This window comes from Oncorhynchus masou, chromosome 10 (assembly GCF_036934945.1).
Source record: "Oncorhynchus masou masou isolate Uvic2021 chromosome 10, UVic_Omas_1.1, whole genome shotgun sequence".
Taxonomy (NCBI): domain Eukaryota; kingdom Metazoa; phylum Chordata; class Actinopteri; order Salmoniformes; family Salmonidae; genus Oncorhynchus; species Oncorhynchus masou.
In genome coordinates this window covers 47587913-47600532 of record NC_088221.1, presented here as the reverse complement: position 1 = coordinate 47600532, position 12620 = coordinate 47587913, and the positions used below count along the sequence as shown (strand labels likewise).

The 12620-nt window shown below is 45.6% G+C and overlaps 1 protein-coding gene across 2 annotated transcripts in view; it reads right to left on the bottom strand.

Annotated features, from left to right (window-relative positions):
• Positions 1-12620, bottom strand: part of LOC135547701 (FHF complex subunit HOOK-interacting protein 1B-like) — a 50650-nt gene that overhangs the window by 22069 nt on the left and 15961 nt on the right. Inside the window, exons 3-6 of one of the 2 annotated variants that reach the window (XM_064976941.1) lie at positions 11372-11530; positions 10865-10994; positions 4779-5198; positions 3081-3311 (exon numbers count right to left, since the gene is read on the bottom strand). In XM_064976941.1, coding sequence (XP_064833013.1) covers positions 3081-3311; positions 4779-5198; positions 10865-10993 — 780 coding nt within the window. In that variant the 5' untranslated portion in view covers position 10994; positions 11372-11530. Of the gene's footprint in view, positions 1-3080; positions 3312-4778; positions 5199-10864; positions 11531-12620 lie in introns of both variants that reach the window. The other variant, XM_064976940.1, reaches the window with a different exon arrangement.

Here is a 12620-nt window from a genome sequence, read left to right as displayed (position 1 = left end):
AACCTTTCTGAATGAATTTGTTACAAATCAACTTGCAAGTTGCTAGCCAGCCAGCCTGCTGACGTCAGCCGCCCCGTTACACCGGCCTGCTGACGTCAGCCGCCCCCGGCCTGCTGACGTCACACCGGCCTGCTGACGTCAGCCGCCCCGTTACACCGGCCTGCTGACGTCAGCCCCCCCGTTACACCGGCCTGCTGACGTCAGCCCCCCGTTACACCGGCCTGCTGACGTCAGCCGCCCCGCCACACCGGCCTGCTGACGTCAGCCCCCCCGTTACACCGGCCTGCTGACGTCAGCCGCCCCGTTACACCGGCCTGCTGACGTCAGTCCCCCCGTTACACCGGCCTGCTGACGTCAGCCCCCCGTTACACCTGCAAAATACTTTAATAAATATATGTAATAAGCCAACAACATAACTATGTTTGTACATGTGGGCAACCGGATCGTGACTACAACTAATACTAAGTATTTCACCACACTGTTGTTGTTACATTAGTAAAGTAAAACCTACCCTTTAATCTAATCCAAACAATGAGATGAAATGAAGATCCTACTTCTATGTTTCATCACTTTTGTTGATGAGAATTTTCCTGTCTAGAAAGGAAATGCAAACTTGTAGTTTTATTCGAGGTTTAAAAAAAAGGCCTTCTAAAAAAAGTTGGTCATTCCCCACTTTAAAAAAAAAAAATTGTCAAGACTTGATTTGTCCTAACGGAAAAATGTATCAAACCTGACAAAATATGTCCATTGAATTAAAGATGGGTTGGCTGTCAATGTAATGAAAAAAGATGTGTTATTATGATTCTGAACGGTCAGATATCTAGCAACAACGACAAGAATCTGTCTCGTGGGGAATCGTAGGTTAATCGTTTTCAGCTCGATATTGATACCGTCTGTTGATTTGACTGATGTCATGTCTATACTAATATGGCAACAAAACAAATCACTAGCGAGTAAACCAACAACTGTAAGGATGTATTTGACAGACAAGTGCTCATTGTGCAAATGTATTGGTTTTCAATAAACATTTGTAGACCAATTTTAATTTTGTATTTTTTTTTTTACATGTTGTCAACGTTCTAAGCAAAATCCTGCCTGTTTTGCAACAGTTTGCACATGTGCCGGTTTTGTTGCTAAACAACCAACCAGTCTATAAATCCACATAATAATTCACATTTTAATTTGCTGCTGTAGCAAACTGGATCAAATTCTAAAAGGAAGATCCTTCATCTGTAAAAAATAATAATAATAATAAATAAATAAAAAAATAAAAATCACCTGTTCCAGCCATTTTCACTACGGCAGGCAGAATGGTACAACAACCATGTCTGTGATGCTTTCACATGGATTAGGCTACTCTTGACTAGTATAGACAATATAATAATAATGGTCCCGTGTGGCTCAGTTCGATTCCCACGGGGGACCAGTACCATTTTTTGTATCCACTCACTACTGTAAGTCGCTCTGGAGAAGAGAGTCTACTAAATTGTAAATGATTATGCCATTTAGCAATTCTGCAGCATTGAAGGCCCCCCAAGAACACAGTGGCCTCCATCATTCTTCAAATAGTAGAAGTTTGGAACCACCTGTCTAAACACAGCAATTGGGGGAGGAGAGCCTTGGTCATGAAGAACCCGATGGGAACTCTGTCAGAGTGACCTCGGTGGAGATGGGAGAGCCTTTCAGAAGGACAACCATCTCTGCAGCACTCCACCAAATCAGGCCTTTATGGTAGAGTGGCCAGACAGAACCCACTCCTCATTAAAAGGCACGACAGCCCACTTGCAGTTGGCCAAAAGGCACTTAAAAAGGACTCTCAGACCATGAGAAACAAGATTATCTGGTCTGATGAAACCAAGATAGAACTCTTTGGCCTGATTGCCAAACGTCACGTCTGGAGGAAACCTGGCACCATCCCCACTCATCTCTTTCCTCTACATTAGTGCCCGGGGAGTGGTGCACTGTGAGTGAAGTGCTGAAAGACTCATTGCCAGAAGCACACAGGCACAGAAGTTGGTCAAATGAACCCAGAAGTCTACTGAAGAGTGACTTTGTCCTAGTGTTTGATGGCAAACTACATTTTAAACATCACACACACACTAGGTTGCGTTTTGAAATTGCATGTAACTGCTAGCAAAGAGTTCTCTTAAAAAAACTCAAGATTCTTGTTGTTTCGTGACAACACTAGACACACCATCATCATCACCACCACCGGGGGGTCAGCATGTGTCTGTCAGGGAGGAAACAGACCGTCGTTCCAGATCCTTAGTGAAATACAAGCAGTCCACAAACCCACAGAGAGAAACTTAGTGGAGGCAATAGTGAACCATGGGTTTAAACATGTAGCACTTTGTTAGTGTAATGGTGTTTGCAGTTTTTTTTTGTACAGCTTTGACAGTGCTACTGTATTTATTTGTTTTTGACACGTAAAGACACAAACGACGTTCCATAGTATGTATGTATTGAAGCTAATAGCAGTGGCGCCATTACTGTGTAACTCCGGTAGTGTGTACCGGCGATCACCCAGTCGGCGAAAGCCAACATCAGCCACGACAGAGAACGGTTGATTGGTCAAGGGCAATGCATTCCATTATCTTGGCTTTAGTGGATTTCGCCTTTTGAGTTGTCTTGCTGAAATGTTCTTACTCTTTCAAATGACTGCTCGACTTGTTGACTGCTTGATCCACACTGCAGACATTGTGGGCTAGGTTAGGAATGCTGTGTTGCAGGTGTGGCGCACAATTTGACGTGGCTTCATTACGTCAGGTACCTACTTTCTATAGGTTTGCACGTCAACTTTGACATCGGTTTTTCACGTCGCCGTTGAAACTGGACAGACGTGGCATTTTTAGCTAATATCGGCCGATTCCGATATGTTCACCGATAGATCATGAACAGAAAGAGCCATGTCCCATACCACCCTTACCCCATTAGTTCAGTTTGTGTCTAAACTTTTCACGTGTAATTAATTGCTTTCTGCTGTTGTAATGCAGGGCTCCCTTGAAAAAAGAGACCTTTGTCTCAATGGGACTACTGCCTAAACAAAAGTTAAATGTAAATACATTAAATAAATCCCTCACCGGGCAGAAGTAGGAGTTCTCTGCAATGTAGCGTGCCACGCCCTGGTTGCTGGCGGAGGTTGCCATGACGAGGAGGAGGGCGTCGCGGGCCTGCTGTCCGATGGCCCCGTCACGGTGGATGAAGGGAACCAGCAGGGAGAAGATGAGCAGGTTGGTAGGACCATGTTGGGCCGGGGCCGACCTGAACAACAGCTCCAACACAGCAGGAGCACGCGCCATCGACACACAGATCTGGTGATGATGAGATCACAATAACTTGTTCATTTCATGAAACATAAAACACACAAAACGACATGACACAATGACAGCCACCACTAACATTGAGTGGCTGCTGCCAACACACTGACACTGACTCAACTCCAGCCACTTTAATAATGGGAATTGATGGGAAATGATGTAAATATATCACTAGCCACTTTAAACAATGCTACCTTATATAATGTTACTTACCCTACATTATTCATCTCATATGCATACGTATAAACTGTACTCTATTTCATCGACTGCATCCTTATGTAATACATGTATCACTAGCCACTTTAACTATGCCACTTTGTTTACATACTCATCTCATATGTATATACTGTACTCGATACCATCTACTGTATCTTGCCTATGCTGCTCTGTACCATCACTCATTCATATATCCTTATGTACATATTCTTTATCCCCTTACACTTGTGTATAAGACAGTAGTTTAGGAATTGTTAGTTAGATTACCTGTTGGTTATTACTGCATTGTTGGAACTAGAAGCACAAGCATTTCGCTACACTCGCATTAACATCTGCTAACCATGTGTATGTGACAAATAAAATTTGATTTGATCTACAAAAGGTATGAATTACAAAAGGTTTAACAGCTCAACAGTAGCCATCCACGCCTCCAACCATCTCATGTCATCCACGCCTCCAACCATCTCATACCATCCACGCCTCCAACCATCTCATGTCATCCACGCCTCCAACCATCTCATACCATCCACGCCTCCAACCATCTCATGCCATCCACGCCTCCAACCATCTCATGCCATCCACGCCTCCAACCATCTCATGTCATCCACGCCTCCAACCATCTCATGTCATCCACACCTCCAACCATTTCATGTCATCCACGCCTCCAACCATCTCATGTCATCCACGCCTCCAACCATCTCATGTCATCCACGCCTCCAACCATCTCATGTCATCCACGCCTCCAACCATCTCATGTCATCCACACCTCCAACCATTTCATGTCATCCACGCCTCCAACCATCTCATGTCATCCACACCTCCAACCATCTCATGTCATCCACGCCTCCAACCATCTCCATCCACGTCATCCACCTCATGCCATCCACACCTCCAACCATCTCATGTCATCCACGCCTCCAACCATTTCATGCCATCCACGCCTCCAACCATCTCATGTCATCCACGCCTCCAACCATTTCATGTCATCCACGCCTCTAACCATCTCATGCCATCCACGCCTCCAACCACCTCATGCCATCCACGCCTCCAACCACCTCATGTCATCCATGCCTCCATTGAGTCACAACGTTAATTTTCCTTTGCACTGTTTTTCTTTTGTCTGCCTTCTGTGTATTCCATCAGGGACCATGTTGGAAACAAGTGGAATTGCTTTCACGTGTTATCCCCTGTGTTGTACTCAAAGCATCTTTTCCCAATAACAATCAACCAATCTGTTCCTCCCACCTGGTTGAGCAGCAGCACTAGGCTGTTCTCCAGAGAGGGAGGGCAGCCCAGCTGGGGCTCAGCACAGGCCCCCAGAAGACCCAGTAGAGGTTGCAGCACCGCCTTGTGTTGGAGCAAGGGCTGCTGAGACTGGCCTATCAGCATCTCGAACAGCTTGAGCAACGCCCCCTGGCTGTCGGGGTCCAAGCCACGCCTCAGGTGCCACTGCACCACACGCTCCAGGACGTTCTCAGACACCACCAGGTCCAGGATGGGGCCAATGGGGGGGACGTTACCGGACGTTACCGCCCCGGGGGGTCCCTCACACTCCCCCGGTCGCTCCTCGGCCAGGAGGCACAGCATCTGGTCGGTGTGGTTCCGCACCACGGTGAGGTCATCGCTAGAGCTTGACGGATCCTGCTGCTCCAGCACCCAGGACACCTGTAGAGGCGGGAGAGAGATGAGGGGGGAGTTGGGGTAATCCTCAGTGTCCTGGGGGTTGGCTGGACGTCACATACATTACTAATTAGTACCTGCATTGGGCATCAACCAATCGACTTCTGAGAATTGTTCACTTAGTGAAATTTACCCCCCCAAAATTATAATTGACAACAACCACAGTGTTGTGTGTGAAACCCCAAGAGTGTGAGAGAGTTACCATGCGGGTCTGTTGTTGACTCAGTGAATGTGCTGCTTAGCAGGAAGCTCATATTAAGTTACTTTGGTGCCATGAAGATCAAGCAAAACTTCTGAAGTCGAGAACAACATTTTTAGTATTGAAAACAAAAAGTTATGATATTGAAAGCGAAACGTAAACCCAAATGTATGGAGCAAAAAAAAAAAATGGTATTGCAAAGGAAATAATTTTGAAATGTGCAACAACAACAAAAAAGTCATCTAAATAAATAGATTTTAATTTAAACACAATGATAACACGATTGTAATCAAACACCTCTGTCTGTATTTTCCCCCCCGGTACATTTAATAAAGCAGCATACCACCCTGCCTCCCACTGCTGGTTTGTCACAAGCTCAGCAGGGTCAGTCCTAGTCGGACGACGACGACGACTTCCTTCTGGTCTTAAAGGCATTGTAGCGACTATTTCTCAATGATCGAAAACGCATATAATAGTAACTTCGAGCGCTCCAAGAAAACATTCCCAAATGACAAACTCTTAAATTAATTTGGTTATGATATGGTAACGTTGTTCTCCAGATCAGCTCTAACTTCAGAAACAATCCCACAATCCCTTTGTGGTCAGCGTCACACGATAACCTAAAAACATATATAAAAAAAAAGACATTTGTGAAAATGAGGCGGGCGAATTGTTTGTTTACATCCCTGAGAACGTCCACTGTCTGTAAGAACTTGCTCTCCCTGCCATTAATGTGGCTTCTAAAGTAACTAACCATAGAGCTACCTCTAACTAACTAACTCTCCCTGCCATTAATGTGGCTTCTAAAGTAACTAACCATAGAGCTACCTCTAACTAACTAACTCTCCCTGCCATTAATGTGGCTTCTAAAGTAACTAACCATAGAGCTACCTCTAACTAACTAACTCTCCCTGCCATTAATGTGGCTTCTAAAGTAACTAACCATAGAGCTACCTCTAACTAACTAACTCTCCCTGCCATTAATGTGGCTTCTAAAGTAACTAACCATAGAGCTACCTCTAACTAACTAACTCTCCCTGCCATTAATGTGGCTTCTAAAGTGTCAAAACAGCCAGCAGCACCAGCAGAGAACGTGATGATTATCACAGGCAAAGTAACTAACCATAGAGCTACCTCTGACTAACTCTCCCTACAATTAATGTGGCTTCTAAAGTAACTAACCATAGAGCTACCTCTAACTAACTATTAACTAACCATAGATGCTACCTCTATGCTAAAGTAACTAACCATAGAGCTACCTCTAACTAACATTAACTAACCATAGAGCTAACTCTATGCTACCATTAACTAACCATAGAGCTAACTCTATGCTACCATTAAAAACCATAGACCAGCAGAGAACTGATGATTAACAACCATAGAGTGCTACCTCTATGCTACCATTAACTAACCATAGAGCTACCTCTATGCTACCATTAACTAACCATAGAGCTACCTCTATGCTACCATTAACTAACCATAGAGCTACCTCTATGCTACCATTAACTAACCATAGAGCTACCTCTATGCTAACATTAACTAACCATAGAGCTACCTCTATGCTAACATTAACTAACCATAGAGCTACCTCTATGCTACCATTAACTAACCATAGAGCTACCTCTATGCTAACATTAACTAACCATAGAGCTACCTCTATGCTAACATTAACTAACCATAGAGCTACCTCTATGCTAACATTAACTAACTATAGCGCTACCCCTATGCTAACATTAACTAACCATAGCGCTACCCCTATGCTAACATTAACTAACCATAGTTAATGTTAGCATAGAGGTAGCTCTAACTACAGACAACATGTTCCTCCATCATGTACAGTAGACTACAGACAGAGAGTATGTTCCTCCATCATGTACAGTAGACTACAGACAGACAATATGTTCCTCCATCATGTACAGTACACTACAGACAATATGTTCCTCCATCATGTACAGTAGACTACAGACAACATGTTCCTCCATCATGTACAGTAACTAAGACAATATGTTCCTCCATCATGTACAGTAGACTAAGACAATATGTTCCTCCATCATGTACAGTAGACTACAGACAATATGTTCCTCCATCATGTACAGTAGACTACAGACAATATGTTCCTCCATCATGTACAGTACACTACAGACAGACGATATGTTCCTCCATCATGTACAGTAGACTACAGACAACATGTTCCTCCATCATGTACAGTAGACTACAGACAGACAATATGTTCCTCCATCATCTACAGTAGACTACAGACAGACAATATGCTCCTCCATCATGTACAGTAGACTACAGACAGACAATATGTTCCTCCATCATGTACAGTAGACTACAGACAATATGTTCCTCCATCATGTACAGTAGACTACAGACAACATGTTCCTCCATCATGTACAGTAGACTACAGACAACATGTTCCTCCATCATGTACAGTAGACTACAGACAACATGTTCCTCCATCATGTACAGTAGACTACAGACAATATGTTCCTCCATCATGTACAGTAGACTACAGACAATATGTTCCTCCATCATGTACAGTAGACTACAGACAATATGTTCCTCCATCATGTACAGTAGACTACAGACAATATGTTCCTCCATCATGTACAGTAGACTACAGACAATATGTTCCTCCATCATGTACAGTAGACTACAGACAGACGATATGTTCCTCCATCATGTACAGTAGAATACAGACAATATGTTCCTCCATCATGTACAGTAGACTACAGACAACATGTTCCTCGATCATGTACAGTAGACTACAGACAATATGCTCCTCCATTATGTACAGTAGACTACAGACAGACAATATGTTCCTCCATCATGTACAGCAGACTACAGACAATATGTTCCTCCATCATCTACAGTAGACTACAGACAGACAATATGTTCCTCCATCATCTACAGTAGACTACAGACAGACAATATGTTCCTCCATCATCTACAGTAGACTACAGACAGACAATATGCTCCTCCATCAATATCCCTGAACCGACAAGGTGAAAAATCTGTCGATGTGCCCTAGAGCAAGGCACTTAACCCTAATTGCTACAGGGTCACCATCAATATCGGCTGATTCCTGGCCGTGAAACCACTCACATTAGGTTGTCTGAGGGAGATTCAGGATATGCAAAACACTTATTTTGATCACAGTCGTACAGGTTACCCACTCGTACAAGCAGTGAAACAAGACAGATATATAGGGGCTCCTGAGTGGAGAGAGAGAGAGACCTTGAGATGCTGACAGTGACAGGTTAAAAGAGACCTTGAGATGCTGCTTCTGCTGGTAACAGAATAGTCTCTGTTGGCATGACGTAACCGGTAGTTAAAGACTAAAAGGGATGATCAATACTCTACTGATGGGAGCTGATAACAGTTGACAGACTGGTCCATCCTCCTTGACAGACAGTCACACACACTATCCCAGGCACTTCGACTGATCTGGAAAGTGCATCCCACTCTCCATACACATAATAACCCTCCCCCAACACACATCACATTAAGCTAAAAGCCCTAGTCAGCTCGGCGCTGGGAGATGGGAGAAAGAGAGAACAGAGTTAATGAGAGAGGGGGGCAGCAAATGAGAGGCAGAGAGAGTGAGAGAGAGCAACAGCTTTGACAGGGTCAACCGCAACATTATTACTTCCTGTACAGACTGTCTGGCAGGCAGAGTGTAGCATTATGATGGAAGAGCTTCCTGTTGGCAGCTTTCAAATGTGTATCTATCAATATACACTATGTATACACAAACGTCTGAGGGCACCCCTTCAAAATGACTGGATCTGACTATTTCAGCCACACCCGTTGCTGACAGGTGTATAAAATTGAGCACACAGCCATGCAATCAACGTAGACAAACATTGGCAGGAGAATGGCCCATACCGAAGAGCTCAGAGACTTTCAATGTGGCACTGTCATAGGATGCCACCATTCCAACAGTCAGTTTGTCATATTTCTGCCCCGGTCAACTGTAAGTGCTGTTATTGTGAAGTGGAAACGTCTAGGAGTAACAACGGCTCAGCTGCAAAGTGGTAGGCTGAAGCGTGTAGCACATACAAATTGTCTGTCCTCGGTTGCAACACTCACTACCGAGTTCCAAACTGCCTTTGGAAGCAACGTCAGCACAAGAACTGTTCCTCGTGAGCTTCATGAAATGTGTTTCCATGGCCAAGCAGCCACACACAAGCCTAAGATCACCGTGCGCAATGCCAAGCATCGGCTGGAGTGGTGTAAAGCTCGCCACTATTGGACTCTGGAGCAGTGGAAACACGTTCTCTGGAGTGATGAATCACGCTTCACCATCTGGCAGTACGACAGACGAATCTTGGTTTTTGGCGGATGCCAGGAGAACGCTACCTGCCCCAATGCATAGTGCCAACTGTAAAGTTTGGTGGAAGAGGAATAATGGTCTAGAGCTGTTTGTCATGGTCTGGGGCTGTTTTTCACAATGGTCTGGGGCTGTTTTTCATGGTTCGGGGTGGGCCCCTTAGATCCAGTAAAGGGAATTCTTAACGCTGCAGCATACAATGACATTCTAGACGATTCTGTGCTTCCAAATTTGTGGCAAGAGTTTGGGAAAGGCCTTTCCTTGTTTCAGCATGACAATGCCCCCGTGCATAAAGAAAAGGTTCATACAGAAACGGTTTGTCAAGATCGGTGTGGAAGAAATTGACTGGCCAGCAGAGCCCTGACCTCAACCCTATCGAACACCTTTGGGATGAATTGGAACGCAGACTGCGAGCCAGGCCTAATCGCCCAACATCAGTGCCCGATCTCACTAACGCTCATGGCTGAATGGAAGCAAGTCCCTGCAGCAATGTTCCAAGATCAAGTGGAAGCTGTTATAGCAACAAAGGGGGAACCAACTCCATACTAAATCCCATGATTTTGGAATGAGGTGTTCAACGAGCAGGTGTGCGTCATGTCGTGTGTTTGTCATTTAGCAGAAGCTTCTATCCAAAGTGACTTAGTCATACGTGAACACAGGGCGAACGCGTCTCGTGTCTAATAACATTTCTTTAAATTTCTTTTATTTAACCTTTATTCAACTTTCATTTAACTAGACAAGTCAGTTAAGAACAAATTCTTATTTACGACGACGGCCTGCCCCGGGGCAAAGCCGGACAACGCTGGGCCAACTGAGCCGCCCTATAGGACTGCCAATCACGGCAGGATGTGATACCGACTGGATTCGAAACAGGAACTGTAGTGATGCCTCTTGCCCTGAGATGCATATAAAGAGATGTAGATATATACTGTAGCTGTGTGTGTGCGTGCGTGATTAAAAGGTTATTCCCCTAGAGCAGGGGTAATTAAATCCTACCCTGAAGGTCCAGAGTAATGCTGGTTTTCTGTTCTACCTGATAATATAATTGCACCCATCTGGTATCCCAGGTCTAAACCAGTCCATAAATTAGTACACATTTGAGCATTCGAGTCTCACCTGTCTCCAGTGGTTCTCGAACACCATGAGGCAGGTCTCTGGGTCAGCAGAGCAGGGACTGGAGGGTGCTACGTTCCTACTGGACCTGCCCCCCGGACCTCGAGGGGTCAGCCGGCTCAGCCAGCTCATCCTGACCAAAGGGGTCAAGGGTCAGAGATCAGGTTTCAGAAAAGAGGGGCAGAGAGGCCCTGGCACATGAACTACAAGGTAGGAGAGAAGGAAGGGGTTGAGAGGGGTTCAGCAGAGGAGGTGGCGGTTCAGGTGAGGCGGAGAAGGTCAGGAGAGGAGGAGGGATCAGCAGGGGGGGGTCAGGAAAGGAGGAGGAGGAAGGTGGGGTCAGGAGAGGAGGAAGGATCCACAGAGGGGGGTCAGGAAAGGAGGAGGGAAGGGGGGGGTAAGGAGAGGAGGAGGAAGGGGGAGGTCAGGAAAGGAGAGTCCAGATAGAGGGGGATGAGGAAAAAGAGGGGGGGTGGGGGTTCTGCTGTGGTTGCAGGGGTGAGGCTGTACTTCGGTGTCAGTGTCACCGTGGTAATGGGTCAGCGGTGGTCAGTTAGGGGGTTGGGTGTCTGTGCAGGGGGACGCGCGTCGGCTCTCCCTGAAGACCCTGTCATCCAGTCTGCAGCCAACACCACCACCACTCCATGCCTAGGCAGAGGACCCGCAGCACTGCAGGGACACAACAGAGGTTAGGGTTATTACAATACAGAGGTTAGCCTCACAACAGACAGACAAAGACAGAGATGTCCTGGGGCTGTGTTCACAAACACATACAGACCCCACAGAGGCCCAGGACAGCAACACAGACAGCAACACAGTTAGAGCCAATCAAATCATGAGAGAACTAAAAGACAATTACTTGACATATTGGAAATAATTAACAAAAAAACTGAGCAAACGAGAATGCTATTTGGCCCATGAACAGAGGACACAGTGGCAGAATACCTGACCACTGTGACAGACCCAAACGTAAAAGAAAGCTATGACTATGTACTTGAACAGCACAAAAAACATCCTTTGGCGTTCTGCATTAGCATCGAATAGCCCCTGTGATATGCAACTTTTCAGGAAGTTAGGAACCAATATACACAGGCAGTTAGGAAAGCAAAGGCTAGCTTTTTCAAACAGAAATTTGCATCCAGTAGCACAAACTCAAAAATGTTCTGGAGAATAAGAGCACCTCCTCCCAGCTGCCCACTGCACTGAGGCTAGGAAACACTGCCACCACCGATAAATCCACGATAATCGAGAATTTCAACAAGCATTTTTCTGTGGCTGGCCATGCTTTCCACCTGGCTAACCCTACCCCGGTCAACAGCCCTCCAACCCCAAACAACTGACCCCACCCCCTACCCCGATCAACAGCCCTCCACCCCCAAACAACTGACCCGACCCCTACCCCGGTCAACAGCCCTCCAACCCCAAACAACTGACCCGACCCCTACCCCGGTCAACCCCACTCCACCACCCAAACAGCAACTCGCCCAAGCCCCCACCATTTCTCCTTCACCCAAATAGCTGATGTTCTGAAAGAGCTGCAAAATCTGGACCCCTACAAATCACCCAGCCAAGACAATCTGGACCCTCTCTTTCTAAAATGATCTGCTGATATTGTTGCAGCCCCTATTACTAGCCTGTTCAACCTCTCTTTCGTATTGTCTGAGATTCCCATTGGTTGGAAAGCTGCCACGGTCATCCCCCTCTTCAAAGGGGGAGACACTCTAGACCCAAACTGCTACAGACCTATATCTATTCTACC